Raw genomic sequence first — 15,990 nt, forward strand, 5'->3', positions numbered from 1 at the left:
TGCGCTCACCCCCCCCCCCCCCCCCCGTCGACAAGAATTTCTTTGTTTTTTTTTACTGCAAAAACTAAGACCGGCCCCCGACCACAGAAAGGAACAGCTATGTGGCCCTCGCAGGAAAAAGTTTGGGGACCCCTGGTTTAAATAATTGAGGACAGGACAAACAGCAGTTTTGCTGCTGTTCTTAAATATTTTGTGCAGCGTTTTTAGTGTTAGTTGTACTCCTGCTTGCACCCCCCGTCAATGGCATGTGACCTTAACGTAATTTTGACAGCAATGAATTGTATTATCGGGTTTACATTTATATGACACAATTGCTTGCCATAATGATAGAGCAGTTTTCAATCAATGTTCTAGAATATTTACACCACTGGGTATCCCGTGTTCTCGCTTTTGTCCGCTGAGCTCACGGATTGGCTGTTGCCGGAGCGTCTCCTCGTACGTGCCTCAGTGACGCCCCACGCTTTCCCTACCATGCGACGCGTCATGTCCGAGGAAAGATGGCGGAAGGCGGAGCGGCTGATCTGGATACCCAGAGAGGAGAGATCGCGGCGCTGCTGAAAACACAGTTACGGAAGGGAGACACTTGGTAAGACTTGAGTTAAATCGCATTCGGTGTTGCTGCGTGGCCGCCTGCAGGCCCGGCTGGGGCTGACAACGCCTCGAAGGGTATGAGAAAGCCAACGGGCCGTGTTGACAGTGAGCTGAATCCAAGGGAGCTAACGGGAGCCTGGCTGGTACACTTAAATGAAGAACGACTAAACTCACACATAACTATTAAATGACGGACCTGTGTTGTCATATTAAACGCTGAAAAAACACCCGTTTGTCTTATTTTGACTAATACGTTCTCGTACAGTTTAGAGCCGGTTGCTTTTCTCCGGCTAAGTAAAAAGCTAATAGCTAATTGGTTAGCAACCGTCGTTCCGAGTGGTTTTCCAGTCAGAGGGTTCCTCAGACGACTTTAGCAGGGCGGAGTCGGAAAACAAGCACCTGTCAAAGTGTCGAAGCCAGCTGTCCAGGCTTGCAGCAACCTGAACTCAGACCTGTGTCAATAAAGCTGCTGCTACAGTTTTTAAGCCTCTTAAGGAGGCTTTTTTTTTTTTTTTTTTTTTTTTTTTTTTTTTTTTTTTTTGGTATGGCGAAAACAGGAAACTTTCGACGCAATTTCGGCCACCTTATAACAGTGGATTCTGCTTTCTATCCAGGTATCTTGTGGATAGTCGGTGGTTCAAACAGTGGAAGAAATATGTGGGATTCGATAGCTGGGATAAGTACCAGATGGGAGATCAGAATGTCTACCCAGGACCGGTGGACAACTCAGGTCTCCTCAAAGGTAAGACACTCCGATTGCTCTCTAAAAGCTGCAACGTAAGAATATTTTCTGGTCGATCCTGATTTCGGGGTTTCCTTGAGGCCTGAGGTGCAATCTCCATATTTGACTGATTAAATTTCATTTAAAGGTGCATAATAATAGATGTGCCTTATTGTAATAATTAAAACCTGCATCAGTATAGGAAGTACATGCTGTTGACAAATGTGTTTAAGAATAGTGGGAGTTTATAGTTAAATTTTTTTTGAATATGGAACACTAAATTTCTAAAAAAAAAAAATAATAATAAAAAAATAATAATAAATAAATTCCTGTTTCAACCTGTTGATAACCAGTAGGGATCACGGTAAAATCATCAATATTAATCTGCACCCGATTGATTGGTATACAAGAACAACAATGAGAATATTTTTTTCCTTTACTCCTTGCTGTGAATTGATAATTCGTGTTAGTGTCAGAGGCAACTTTCTGTGTGTGAGGGATGAGTTGCCTATAAATCAGGGTTTACTGATATTTAAAACGTACAATATGATTAGAGAGTGTTTTCAGCTGTCCATAGCAATGTATATTAGCTATTAGGATGGGGAGAGTAAACAGGAGTGTGTCCCCATAGCAACGCCTCCCAAATCAGTGACAGATAGCCGAGTGACCTCAACTATCACTATTTGGATTAGGTGAACATTGCTCCAAACACTTAAACAGGCTATATCAACAAGCACAACTGATCTATTTATATTCTTAATGAATATACCATTTGTCTTATTAAATCAATTTGGTGAATATTTTGCATTAGCATCATGTTATTTTTAAATTTAAGAGACTGTAAATCCTTACCTGAGATTCACACGTGCCTGCAAAACATTTCCCCGATGTGACATGTTCCATGGCAGAATGAGGCTGAACACTCAGAAGGACAAAACACTATTTACTATTCCTGTTACCTGTTGGAATTCTTACTTCCTCTCAAGGTCTGACGGTTTTATTCTTTTTTTAACAAAACCGTCAGACCAAGCGTGTTTTGGCAAAAGTGATTTTCTTTTTAAATAGCTCCTTTCGTCTCTGTGCTTCCTGCTGCTTCATTTTAAAGTCAGAGAAAGGCTAACTTGGAATATTCTTCCTTCAGTCACCACTTCCTCACCAAAGAGGGTTGTCGTCAGCGCGACTTGGTATCTCTTTGGTGTGGCGCCTTCTCTTATCTTATAGCCAATTTCTCGTTGCATCTTGACTTTTTGGTATTTTGACTGTTAAAATAAAACCCTGCAGCCAGTGTCATCATTCTGGAAATGCAGAGAACATTGTCTGAGTCTTTAGAGTAGCCTTTTCAGTGGTGGGTTCATAGAAAGCTCTCCAGCACACCCTCTTTTCTTTGCTTTGTTTCGCTGGATCTGTGATGTAAGGGTCCCCCACTAAATGCGCTGTCTGTCTGCCTGCTTGTTCCTCGCTAGATGGGGACGTGCTGGCAATCAAGGAGCACCTCATCGACGAGCTCGACTACATCCTGGTCCCAACGGAGGGCTGGAACAAGCTCGTCAGCTGGTACGGGCTGACAGAAGGCCAGGAGCCAATCGCACGCAAGGTAGACTTTCTGTCTGTTGCCTGAAAGCTATGAAGGCTTGTGTGGTTCAGGAAAAAAAAGGTGCTTCCCAGCACAAAGTGCAGTATTTGTTTTAGCAGGCTGTTAAAATGTCTTTAGTCCTTCCTCCTTCAGTTGATGTTTTTTGGAAGTATGCTGACCTCATTCGTTTTGTTCTGTGTTGATTTCATCAAAATGGGATCGTACTAGAAGACGATGTGATGTATACTTGGTACGGTGTTTAGAGGTGCTGAAGTTTTGCTTCCCACCTGGGTGTAAAAATAATTCACTAGCTGAAAACACCAGAGTGTGTTAAAAAAATGTTATGAACTTGTGCTTTAATGTGGGTTGTAAAGTCTCAAGTGATTATGTTCACTCTCTGGAGCCACTTTTCATCTAAGTCGTAAACTTAGACTATAATGATATTGAAAGTGTTCAACTTGAAACTTGTAGAGCCAAAGTTTGGTTTAAAGTTTAACATAGTCAGTTTTTAAACATACACTCCTCTAATGTATTTATTTTCCACCAACTCTTTAGTAATATATATATATATATATATATATATATATTTTTTTTTTTTTTTAATGCATTATTACAAAAAAACAACGAAAAGACGAAACAAACCCTCTAATTCGACTTCTGTGGATTTGTGTTGATGACATCACAAGAGGCACTGAAGTGAGTCATCTAGTATTTGTAAACATTATAGACAGAATATAAGTACACTCATTTTATTTTAGAAGTTAAAGAAAAAAATCCGACATTAGATTGGTTGTAAATGATGGTTTTTGCACAAATCTTTACATCTGTCTGGAGCTGTGTGAGCGACAGTCATTTCTATTCATTTCTGCTGTCAAATAGTCAGCTGTAACAAGCATGTGCAGCATATTTGCTCATACGAATGGTATGCGGTAATGTTGGTGATAATTAGTATATCCAGGGCTTCAGGAGGGAATGTAGAGGACCAAGTTGTTCCCTATAAATTTCGTTAATCATGGCATCGTTGCCCCCTCCCCGGATGAGGTCCTATCTGCTGTGCCCTCTCTCATGTATTTTTCTCTTTCATTCTCTCTCCCCCGTCCATTGACCCTCCCCCTTTTCCCATGTATGCCATGGCTCATATCGGGTGGCCGCAGGGTTTCTATTTTCAGGCAACGGTTCTGGGTGACAGAAACGCTACATGGAGCGCGCTACAAGACACAACATGCAGGAGGTTCATCATTAGGTTTTTTCTCTCTCTCTCTCTCTCTCTCTTGCTCTCTCTCTCTCTGATTTTGTTTGGTTTGTGTTCCTGCGTTGTGGGCTGAAGGCAGCATAAGTGGGTGACAAAGTCTCGGGAGGGCCGTGATCAGAGGTTTGGCTCTTCGGTCCGTTATGCAGTCCTGACTGCCAACGCCGGCGGAGAGCTGCTGCGTCCTTGTTGTTCTTTTTTGAAGTGGAGGAATGCCAGCCGAGGTCACACTGAGAGAAAGCTTTCAAGAGGAGTGCAAGAAGAGGCATAACCACTTCGAGGGGATGGGGGGATTGAGAAAAGGAGGGCGAGACGAGTTGTTTCAGCCGGAGTCCGGCCAGAAGTTCGGCCGATCCAAACTCCCAGACGTACAGCGGTTGCACCCCGATTCGGTCCGTTAAAATGCCTCTGGGTTTGTGGAGAGAACCCAAGCTGCGTGTTGCCGGCCCCAGTGACATTTGTGAACTTAGTACTGCGTGTGTTTATGCATGTGTGTGTTAGAGAGGGGGCTCAGCGGTGAAATAAATAGGCTGGGACTCCTCAGCTGTTTCCGCGAGGTACAGCTAAATTAAGCATTCGACTCTGATTCTGTCATAGCACTTGATAGGTTTCAACCAGGGCAGCAGATTTTGCTTCATTGTGCAAGACGAGCTACTTGAGAGACAAAAACAACTTATCTGTGTTCAGTTTAGAAGAGAAATCCTTGTTCATAACCCAGCGGTCTACATAGGAACAAATAAGACGCTGGAAAAGAAGAAAAAGTTTCCAGTCTTCTGGATGTAATCATGTTTGTGTTTTGTTTGTTTGCAGGTGGTGGAACAGGGTATGTTCGTGAAGCACTGCAAGGTGGAGGTGTACCTGACAGAGCTGAAGCTTTGTGAAGACAGCAACATGGACAACATGATCACCAGACGTTTCAGTAAAGCCGACACGATAGGTATGCTTCAGGATCCTCCGGGTCACCTTTAAGCTGAATTTCAGCTTCTTTCAATGTGTTTTCACAGCGCCTTGCAGAGGTCTACCTACTGAACCTTTTGACGTTTTGTCTTCTTACCTCAGATTTCCGTGCATATTTTCAGTTAGTTTGAAGTGGAAGGAATTTTTTTATTTTATTTATTTATTTTTTTACAAATTGAAGTCATAGTAGTGTAACTTGTATTACATCCTGAATGGTTTGCAGAACAGTTTTGAGGGTTCATCTCCACCAGCTGAGCTTTGATTCCTCTTTGCAAAGCAGCTCAAAAGCTCAGTCAGATTATATGGAGAGCTTTGTTTCTTGACTGGCCACAGATTCTAATTGGATTTTAGTCTGGACTTTGACTAGGCCATTGAAATGTAAACACAGATTTGAACCCCTGCATTGTTGCCGTGGCTAACGTTTGGGGTCGTTTGACCAGCTTTCCTCAGTATAATGCTGCCACCACCATGTTTTACAATGCAAATGTTTGGGCTGTTGTCAGTTTTGACAAACTATGCATGATTCAAAGGGTATGAATACTTCTGCAAGCTGCTATTTATGTTCCAACACGTTTTTTTTGTTTTGTTTTGTTTTGTTTTTTTCAGTTGCGCTCCATATGCCTGATTGTAATTTATTCACATCTGGGCTTTGACAGAGCCGTTTCAGCAGATAGATATACTTTTATCTGTGTTATTAGGTTGTTGTTTTCTTTTTTGTTGTTGTTTATTTCTTTTTCAAACCAAAGTCATCTGAAAATGGTGGTCAGATTTTTTTTTTTTTCTACATTTTCAGAACTGATCAGTTTGAAACAGTCCCAGTAGTTATCTTGTCTGGAGGATCAATCACTGTGCTCAGGGTTAAATTGTTAAAGAAGCGGCGGTGGCGGCGATCCTCTGTGTTTCTGCTGAAACTGATCTTAACCTATTCTGATTTAAAACCATCTGCTTTTTGATATTTATTATTTATATATGCACATTTTTGAAAATGTTTTTGAATCATCAGTTGACAAAGCAGGTGCAAAATGACCCGAATATGCTGGAAGTTTCTCGTGTTTTTCATTTATTAAAAAGAAAAATAATATTTCATATGTTTAGGTAGTTTGTTAAGCTACAAAATGCAACTAGTTTCTCATTACAGAAACGTAGTTTTGCTCTAAAGCAGTTGAATTTTGGAGTTCTTTCTAGGGGGGTCATGTGTGGATACTAAATTATCTTTTTAAAAAATGCTCTTCTAGATAACAAGACTTTGAATTATGGCAATAAGCAACATGCTAGTGGTCAAATAAGCACTTTAACAGGGTTTAAATGGGATACTTTTACATCATAAACTGTTGTGATGTTGCAGACATGATAGAGAAGGAAATGCGGAAACTGTTTAGCATCCCTGACGAGAAGGAGACCAGGCTGTGGAACAGGTACATGAGCAACACCTTCGAGCCGCTCAACAAGCCTGACAGCACCATCCAAGACGCCGGCCTCTATCAAGGGCAGGTAGGAGCTTCTCCACTGTTCCAGAGACAGGGGACGTGCTGGTCCACCTTTTTCACTTCCGATACCGATATGTGAGGTTTAGTATCGGTTGATACCGATCCGATACAGAGAAACGGTGCTGAATTGACTGAAAACCTATCTTTTTCTTTTAAATAAAGACATAAATGTGCTCAATTACAAATATATTTGGTAACTCATCACCAGTACAGCACATTTAAATACACAAGATTGGTCAGATGTGTAAAAACAATACGACTTTATCGTGTTCAGTCAGTGCAGTTATGAGCATAACAGCAAAGATAAAGTAAATATACTGAAACTGACAAAAACAAAAGGTTGACTAATAGGGATTCTAAATTTGATGTAAAAACAATAATAAAGCACAGTTTGCTGTGGAAATGTTTTAAGATCATTTTACTATTTTGTGGCATTTACTAGAGGAATAAAGTCATTTTAATGTTTACAGGTAGACACATAGTTTGAATGAGCACTTTGTAGGTCTCAGATAAACTTAGTTTAACGTCAGAGTAGATAGGTCTGGAATACAAAAAGCAGTTTTTCAAATGATTACATGATTAAGAGATAAAAGCTTTGAAAACCAACCAAGCACTGTGTGCATTTTCACGTTTCTGATTTCTGCTTGAAATAATAAATCCTGCCCAGCAACAGTAAGAAGGCTAAAAAACAAAATAAAAAAAAAGAAATCTGTGTGGAGTCCTATTGTCATGGCACCATATATCTTCCTTTGCTTACAACCGATAGGCATCCTCAGCTTAACAGCAGATAGTTAAACATTTAGTACCTTCAAGCCAACAGATGGAGAACCTTTTCTCTTCTTCTTCTTCTTCTGTGGATCGTCTCACACAGGTGCTCGTAATAGAGCAGAAGAACGAGGACGGCACTTGGCCCCGAGGCTCCATGGCGTCCAAGTGAGTAAAGAATATTAATTTTTTTTTTGTGAATAATCCACCTGAAACAGACTGCAGGTACCTGCACTGCGATGTGCAGATAACGGCAGATTAAGTGTTATTGAACGGCCCATTTGGAGCCGGTTCGAAGGATGGAGAAAAAGGTTACATAATATAAAATGGCACCATCTCTCCTGTTTTGCGAAGCTTTCAGCTCTAAGCTGTTCATCTATTGCCACTGCACCATCTTCCAAGTTTTCCTGCCTCCCTCTGCTTGACCTTTTGTTGCTGACATACCCCCTCTGCTTCCAATTCATTCCAGTTTAATTTGATTGAGGCGCGCACACCTTCTTTCTCTGCTCTAACTCATGATCTTATTCTTTTATCTTTTTGAAGGTCATCTGGCGCTTCCAATCTCTCTGCTTTGCCAAAGATCTCGCCTTCATCTCTCACAAACAATCATAACAGCAGCTTCAACAGCAGGAAGTAAGGCATAGTTGCGGGTTGAATAGCTGGGAGGGGGTTTTGGGCGGGTGGGATTTTTGGGGTGTTTGGGTGTTGAATCTGCTACGGCTCTCTGTTCAGCCTTGCTGTAAAATCTCCGCTACAAAACGATGCCTAAACGTGACATTACAGAGTCGCATGAGGAATTTCAGAATGCTGTGAATCATAAAACTGGAGTTAAGTTGATGGAAGCAAAATAAGGGAGACTATACCCGAATATCTAAGCTAAATCTTCTGACGTGCAACTTTTTGGTTGAGAATTTGGACACAGTTGGAGGCTCCGGTGAGACGATGATCACAAACACACATTGGTGTTTGGCGTAGCTTGAGCCTGAATCTAAACTCGATCTAAGTTACTGTCTCTTTAAGAGTTTAAATCACTTAATCACATGATAAGTTAAGACGAGCTTTATCATTTTAACTGTGTTGATTAATATTGTTTTGAACTGCAATTTAGTTTATAGAGACTTCATGATTGATTTTATTTATTGTTTTGGATTGTGTGTGGATTTTATTTCCATTTTATTTCAGATATGTAAAGCAGATTTAGTTTCAGTGTGAAGCGTTCCTCACAAAACTACTGTTTGTTTTCCTTTGAGAGGGCCAACCTGCATTATTATGCCATTATTAATATATCATCACTTATTGCAGTTATTACCGGAGGAATAGCACAATTTGTTCTTGCGACAGGCATTAACTCTACCAGCCTTTTGTAGAGTTATGCCAAAACCTGAGAAGTTTCGCCACAAACAATTTGATTCGTTTAAGATGAATGTTTTCTTTTCCATTCCACATCGGAAATAAAGAGAAGTTCAAGTGCTTTGTTATAAACTTTAAAATATTAAAATGTATTTCTGGCCAACATGGGTGTATGTAAACTGCTGACCTGCTGTGCAGATTAGTTGCAAATCAGCAGCCAGAGGCTAAATGAGCTGTCTGCCAGAGCTTCTTGACCTTTGACCTGACTCATGTTAGATGTACTGCACATTTCAGGGCGTGTTTGTATCTGTGCTTCTGCTTGGCAGGTAGAAACCCTCAGAAGAGATCAATAGTGATAAACAGAGAAGGTTTTTGTTATGGTCCTTACTTAGACTGTGGCCATAAATCGTCCTGTTTCAGCTCTGCATTGTGTGCATCCGAAGCGGCACTTTTTTTTTTTTTGTTCTGCTTGCCGTTAAAGACACAAACGGGATGACTTGGAGAAATCGGATCTTCGCTCTCAGCAGCTCTCCTATCCCTGATTCACTCCAGTCAGCGCTGTGGTTTCCTCTTAATTATGCATGCAGCCTCTATTTTTCATATCAAGCGCTCCCGTGCTGCGCGCTATCCGTCTCCCTGACTTTGCGGTCGTCCGCGCGGTCCTGCTCAAGTCCCGGCAGCAAGTTTCTCCCCCCCCACCTCCCCACGCCGTCTCCACCCCCTCCCAACCTCCTCCTTTCGGTGTCTTTACCGCACCTTCTGCAGAGTCTCGCCGACCTTCAGCTTGCATTTCCATCCGCTCGGTCTTCTCGTCGCCGGAGTTTGCTCCCGCATACTGATCAGGCAGTTTGGGGATTCGTTTAGCAGCCTTTTTTCTTTTTTTTTCTTTTTAACTCGTCACGCAAACATGACAGAAACGGAAGGGATTTGCAAGGAAGGGTTGGACAGAGTGGGGGAACTGAATTGAAAAACCACCATCAGATTTTTTTCAGAGAGCAACATAGCAGACGAGAGTGAGACTGCAGCCTCAGCTGAATGCAGTGAATCAGCTGCTTCCCTCCTTGCTCATCTCGTTTCTCTTCTGTCAGCCCCTCGCTCCCTCCCCGCCTCCCTCCCTCTTCCTCTCTCCTGTACACCCCCGTGCTTCAGTAGCAGTCCTGAGCATCCTTGCTGCTGTTGCTGCTATAAATATCTGCGGGGACCCGTAGAGCAGCAGAAGGGAGGAGCGGTGGACAGAACACAGCCAGGAAGATCCGAGGGTACAGAGGACAACAAGACAAGGGCATGTGCGCAGAAAACGGAAGACTCCATCAGTTCACGGGAATAACATCAACATTTGGAGTCGACAGCAGAAGGAAGTAGCAGGACTTTACCTTCCCATGGTTATAAAAAGCTCGACTCGAGACGTTTTTCTTTATTTCTCTTTTGGACTCGAGCCGATTTGTCTCCGTGCTGACATGTGGGCCGGCACGGGCTGGGGAGGGGCTGAGATGTCATGCTCCTGTGTTGCTGGTGGTGCCTGAGGTCTGAGGCGGTGGAGCTGGACAGCCGGAGGGTGGACCACCGCGTTCTAACCTGCGAAGCCCCGACGTCCACCACCATCACGACAGCGTCGTTCGGTCAGTGGGAGCCGGAGACGTCTCACGTTGCGCTGCCCGCCTCCCAGAGGTCTGCTGATCGCTGCGGTTTAAAGGCTCTGCTTGAAAGTTTTACTTTTTTTTGTTGTTGTTGCGTACTTTCAAGGAAGCCAGTAGGGCAGGACGTCCTCATAAAAATGGCAAACACTGCAGTACTAAAAGTAAAATTTTAATTTTTCTTAGTGAACTAAAATAGTGAATATTTTCGTATTTGTGGTGTTTTGCAAAAAGAAAAAAAAAAAACCATAAAGTTCAATGTAATTAATTGGCATAATATGTGATAGAAAAACGTTGCAAGGCGCTACGTTTATTAGAAAGATAGAGGAAAATCTGAAAAGTGTGGCATGCATTTATATCCGGTAAAACCTCCATGTGTTTCCAGATGTGCTTATACCAGCCTCTCACAAAGGTTTTCAACCAGATACACTTTGACTAGGCCATTCTGACACATGAATATGCTTTGATAAACAATTTCAAGGCTTTCTTCTGGGATTACCCACCTTCCTCTCAAAAGCATCCCCACAGCATGGTACTGCCATTACCTTCTTGGTAGCACTATTAGGTTTTATTTTATTGATAGTGAAAGGGTCCGAATCCTGAAGCAGTACGTAGAAGTTTTTGGTTTTTAACATGGGAAAAAAATGCAAAAAATGTTCAAGTGGTTTAAACGATCAGGAGAGTCGCTAAGTTGAACAGCAGTTTTTAAACGTCTCCTGAACGTCGTGTGATGCGTATCTGCATGTTTTTTACTCTGCAGTGTTAAGAACTCCAGCTACAGTCTGCCCTCCTCGTACCCAACCTACAGCAACAGCTATGACTACTCGGAACAGAGCCGGCACAGTGAGCGCTCGGGCCTCTGTGGGCTCTCCAATCTGGGAAACACCTGCTTCATGAACTCTGCAGTGCAGGTATCAGCCATCGGTCGCCTCTCACAGCCACGTCTTTGTCAGGAGTTTCTCATTTCCTGCTCCTTCCTTCCCGCAGTGCTTAAGCAATATCACCCCTCTGACGGAGTACTTCCTCAAAGACAAGTACCGAGACGAGCTGAACGAAGACAACCCCCTGGGCATGAAGGGGGAGATCGCCAGAGCCTACGCTGAGCTCATCAAGCAGCTGTGGTCGGGCAAATACAGCTACGTCACCCCGAGACCCTTCAAGGTAAGAGCCGCTTTGAGATGGCTGGCTCTCGTAGCGTCTCTGTTGTTCATACAGCATTCGTATTAGCAAGTGAAAACTGACCAAACCCAGAGCAAAGAGCAAAATTATTTTAGTCTAGAAGTTACTCTTTGTTTCTTTTTCAGACCCAAGTGGGGCGCTTTGCCCCGCAGTTCTCAGGCTACCAGCAGCAGGACTCCCACGAGCTCCTGGCCTTCCTCCTGGACGGCCTTCACGAGGACCTGAACCGCATCCGGAAGAAACCCTACATCCAGCTCAAGGACGCCAACGGACGGCCGGACAAGGTCAGATTTCGCAAACGCTGCATCTTCCCAAATCTTTGATGCAGACAATTAATCGACCTACGATCTACCAACGTCTGCTTAGAGTTTGTTTGGCCACCATCCAGCAGAGGGCGCCGCTAGTCACACTTAAAGCGGCTGATACAGAATTAAAGATGGCAGAGCCATACCAAAACAGGAAAGAGAAAACGCTCCAAACAGAGTCTGGTGTGGGATGCAGAATCGCTTTGTGTGGTTCTGTTAGAATGACGGAGCTGCGTTCAATGCCTCACTCAAAAATTACTCATGTGCTACGAAGGCGAAAATAATGTCAGAAAAGTGGAGGGCATAACTGAGAAAAATTGTAACATGATGGAGCGGAAAAAAAAACATGCCAATTATTACGTCTGATTTTTAATGCTGTTGTGAGTTAACGAAGTTCATGGAGCGAAGTTTCAACATTCCTTCAAGAGCAACCATGGACTACTTCTATATGAAAATTTCTCTGTTAATGGGGAATAAAGCAGTTCTTGTCTTTTATTTTTCTATTTAGCAACCCAATAGGTTTCTGTTTTGTAATATTTCATTAATAGATCTAAGTTTAATAACACAAGAAAACCACAATTATCAGTTTATTTGGTAGGCTGACGAAATATTAAAGTTGAGTGGTGTTTTTTTATATTATTATTATTATTTAACACAGGTTTTTACGAAAATAACTGCTTACCAATTAATCATTGGTCGACCGATAAGCTCCACTGACTTCAGATTAAAAGACCAATCGGTAAATCTTGTATCCCTAATTCTGATTTTTAGAGGAATATCCTCATATTCCGGCTTAAAATTCCAGGTGGTGGCCGAGGAAGCGTGGGAGAACCACATCAAGAGGAACGACTCCATCATCGTGGACATCTTCCACGGTCTCTTCAAGTCGACTCTGGTTTGTCCCGTGTGCGCCAAGGTCTCCGTGACCTTTGACCCCTTCTGCTATTTGACCCTGCCGCTTCCCATGAAGAAAGAGCGGACTCTGGAGGTGTACCTCGTCAGACTGGACCCAGTTGCTAAACCTACGCAGGTAGCAGAACACAGACGCTGAACGCCGCGTCGTGACGCCACGCAGCGATGCGGAGCTCTGAGCCCGTGCCTCTTGCTTTTCAGTACAAGCTGACCGTGCCAAAGGTGGGCTACATCTCTGACCTCTGTACCTCCCTCTCCAGCCTGTCTGGCGTGCCTGCTGAGAAGGTATGGACGTCGTTGTCGGCTGTTTTCTGAGCAGTTAAAACGTGGTAAATGTCATCTTTACCCTCATTAATAAATCAATCAGTAATCTGTAATCAATCTGACTTGGGAAGCGTCACAAACATCAATTAATCAGACTTTTTTATCCAATTAATTGATAAAAGTCCAATCGAAGTAATTTTTTTGTTAAAAAAAAAAGCATTGGCATATTCTGCAGATATTTTTGTCTGTTTTTATGTGGTATTAGAAATACGGAAATTATTTGTTGCTTTGCAAAAGAAAGTAAACATTTGATGAATATGTAATAACAGCATTCCTTTACTGAACACTTGATGCATCTGCAGCTAAAAAATACATCCAACATGTGAAAAGCTCAGATTTTCTACTTGACTTACCATCAATGCAGCATAGAGCTATTTGTTGATTTTTTTTTTAATTAACTGAATAGAAAAGGGTGCTTAATAAGAGATTTTTTTTTTTTTTTACAGTATTTGAACCGAGTGAAGCAAAAACTAGGCCACTTGAGGTGTAACAGGTTGACTGTATATATTCTTTGTACAGTTTAGTCTTAGTTGCTGCTCTGGGTTTGTTGTTTCTGCAGCAAGTTGTGTTTTTTTGAGTCTGTTTGCTCCAGTACTCAGTTTTACTCAATTCCTAAATTAGTTGACAATTATTTCAATAATCAATTCATCATGATTAATACGATTAATCGTTCCAGCTCTAATCTTTTTCTTGTAGATGGCAAGAAAGGATGAGGAGTAAAAAGTAAAACCTTTTGTTCAACTCTGTCGCTCAACCCACCAATACTTTTTCCATTTAAACATGCAAAACAGATTTGTACAAATTTTACTGTCTGGGCTGCTTCTAGCTAAAAATTAGAAATAAAATTGACAGAATAGCCTCAGTTGTTTTAACCACTTTACATTTTGCTGACGTCCCTTATCTGAATATGTATATTTAATGAACGTAATAGTGGCAGTAATCACTTGTATCGACTCGGTGCAGCGTCAGTCACACAACATGCTAATTTCAAGACGAGTTTGAGTGTTAAAGTTTCGGAAGTGTTGGCTTCAAAAATCATTTGAATGAAATAAAACCAGGAGTTTTAAATGTCTACATGCTCTCGATCATGTTGCTATTTTTGTGTTTTTGTCCCTCAGATGATTGTAACTGACATCTACAACCACCGCTTCCACCGGATCTTTGCCACTAACGAAAACCTCAGCAGCATCATGGAGCGGGACGATATTTACGTGTTAGTGTCGAGTTAACAAACTATTCATGTTGCCAACCTTTCATTGTTTTTTGTTGTTGTTTGTTTTGTTTTTTTATAATACAGCTTTAAAACATTGACTGTGTGTAATTTGAAGACCTCCTCTCCTCCCCGTAGCTTCGAGGTCGCGGTGAACAGAGTAGAAGACGCCGATCACGTAGTGATCCCCGTGCACTTGAGGGAAAAATACAAACAGTCGGGCTACAACCACACCAGCACGCCGCTGTTCGGTCTGCCCTTCCTCATTGCCGTCCCGAGAACACTAAGTGAAGACAAACTCTACAACATGCTCCTCTCTCGTCTCTGGTAGGTTTTTCAGATGAACGACCGCACGCGATAATCAGGATGGGACCCAAATGATTGCAATCCCATCCGCTTCTCTGCTTGCAGCCGGTTTGTACGGTCTCCTGTAGAGGAAGACGAGGAGGACAGCGAAGAGACGCAACCGCCCACGCAACACACTATCAACGGAAATGCCACTAACGGCCTGCTAGAGGAGGGCTCGCCAAGTGAGTTTATCTGTATTGCGCATTTCAGCAAGGAGGCAGTTCAGCGTGCTTTACATCATGAAAACATCATTCAACCATCAGTTATGAAACGAGCAATAAATATGACGTTTTATCGAATCCCATCATCAGGCAAGTGCACATCAAATATGTTAGTCAATGTTCTACTTACTGCTAATCAAAGGCAGGTTTTTAGCGTTGATTTAAGGGAACTCGGTGTTTCAGCCGTTTCGCAGTTTTCTGGGATTCCAGATTTGAGATGCATAGAAGCTGAATGCTGCTTCTCCTTGTTTGGTTCTGGGGCTGCAGAGCAGAACCAGAAACCTGAGAGGTCTGGAAGGTCGATACAACGACAGCTGCTACGCTGTTCAGTGATTTATAAACTAACATAAATATTTCAAAGTCTATTCCCTGAGCTACAGGCAGCCAGGATAAGGACTTAAGAAGTGGGGTGATGTGCTCTACCTTCCTGGATTTGGTATTCAAGTCATAGAAGGCCGACTTTGTAACCATCTGTATGTAACTCTGAAGGTTCAGGTCTAAGTCCATCATGACACCTAGATTTTGGGTCTAATCACCAGTTTCTAACTGTAATACCTGAAGCTTTGTGGTCCAAAGATAATAACTTCAGTTTTGTGTCGGTTCAAACTGATCTAAAATGTTGTCCCGCTTTCCAGGCGAGATGGAGACAGACGAGCAGGACGACGAGTCGAGCCAGGATCAGGAGCTGCCGTCTGAGAACGAGAACAGCCAGTCGGAAGATTCTGTGGGAGGCGACAACGAGCTGGAGAACGGCGTGGTCACACCACAGCTCTCCACTAAGGGCCAGCAAACGGCCGGCCTCAACAGAAAGAGGCTTTTCACATTCCAGTTCAACAACATGGGCAAAACGGACTTCTCGCTCATCAAGGAGGACACCAAGCTGATCCGCTTTGACGAGGGGCATCTCAGACTGAGCGGTAGGAAACGGCCCAGAGTTTATTTGAGACTTTCTTGATGACATCTGTTTTTTTACATCTTCATCTGTTTTCAGACCGCTCGTACCTGTCTTTGGACTGGGAACCAGAGATCAAGAAAAAGTATTTTGACGAGACTGTTGTTGAGGTAAAGTTTTTTTTTTTTTTTTTTTTTTTTTTTTTTAAACCTAAAAAAAAATAAAAAGAAAAAATTTTTTTTTTTTGTTTTTTTTTCAAAATTTTTAAAAAA

General features: G+C 42.4%; 1 protein-coding gene across 5 annotated transcripts in view; it reads left to right on the forward strand.

Annotated features, from left to right (window-relative positions):
* The first annotated feature begins 452 nt into the window (after window positions 1-452).
* The window catches only part of usp15 (ubiquitin specific peptidase 15), a 27,929-nt gene continuing 12,391 nt past the window's right edge, over window positions 453-15,990 (forward strand). The window contains exons 1-17 of one of the 5 annotated variants that reach the window (XM_015054335.1): window positions 453-586; window positions 1,206-1,333; window positions 2,776-2,906; window positions 4,945-5,071; window positions 6,437-6,582; window positions 7,450-7,511; window positions 7,887-7,976; window positions 11,088-11,238; window positions 11,315-11,488; window positions 11,632-11,790; window positions 12,617-12,841; window positions 12,925-13,008; window positions 14,166-14,260; window positions 14,396-14,584; window positions 14,669-14,787; window positions 15,462-15,743; window positions 15,818-15,888. In XM_015054335.1, the coding sequence (XP_014909821.1) occupies window positions 498-586; window positions 1,206-1,333; window positions 2,776-2,906; window positions 4,945-5,071; window positions 6,437-6,582; window positions 7,450-7,511; window positions 7,887-7,976; window positions 11,088-11,238; window positions 11,315-11,488; window positions 11,632-11,790; window positions 12,617-12,841; window positions 12,925-13,008; window positions 14,166-14,260; window positions 14,396-14,584; window positions 14,669-14,787; window positions 15,462-15,743; window positions 15,818-15,888 (2,322 nt within the window). In that variant the 5' untranslated portion in view covers window positions 453-497. Of the gene's footprint in view, window positions 587-1,205; window positions 1,334-2,775; window positions 2,907-4,060; window positions 4,117-4,192; window positions 4,692-4,944; window positions 5,072-6,436; window positions 6,583-7,449; window positions 7,512-7,886; window positions 7,977-8,458; window positions 10,362-11,087; window positions 11,239-11,314; window positions 11,489-11,631; window positions 11,791-12,616; window positions 12,842-12,924; window positions 13,009-14,165; window positions 14,261-14,395; window positions 14,585-14,668; window positions 14,788-15,461; window positions 15,744-15,817; window positions 15,889-15,990 lie in introns of those variants that run through there. The other 4 variants (XM_015054336.1, XM_015054338.1, XM_015054337.1 and 1 more) reach the window with 4 other exon arrangements.

The sequence above is a fragment of the Poecilia latipinna genome, unplaced genomic scaffold (assembly GCF_001443285.1).
Source record: "Poecilia latipinna isolate Pla-1442-1.1 unplaced genomic scaffold, P_latipinna-1.0 Scaffold1245, whole genome shotgun sequence".
NCBI lineage: Eukaryota > Metazoa > Chordata > Actinopteri > Cyprinodontiformes > Poeciliidae > Poecilia > Poecilia latipinna.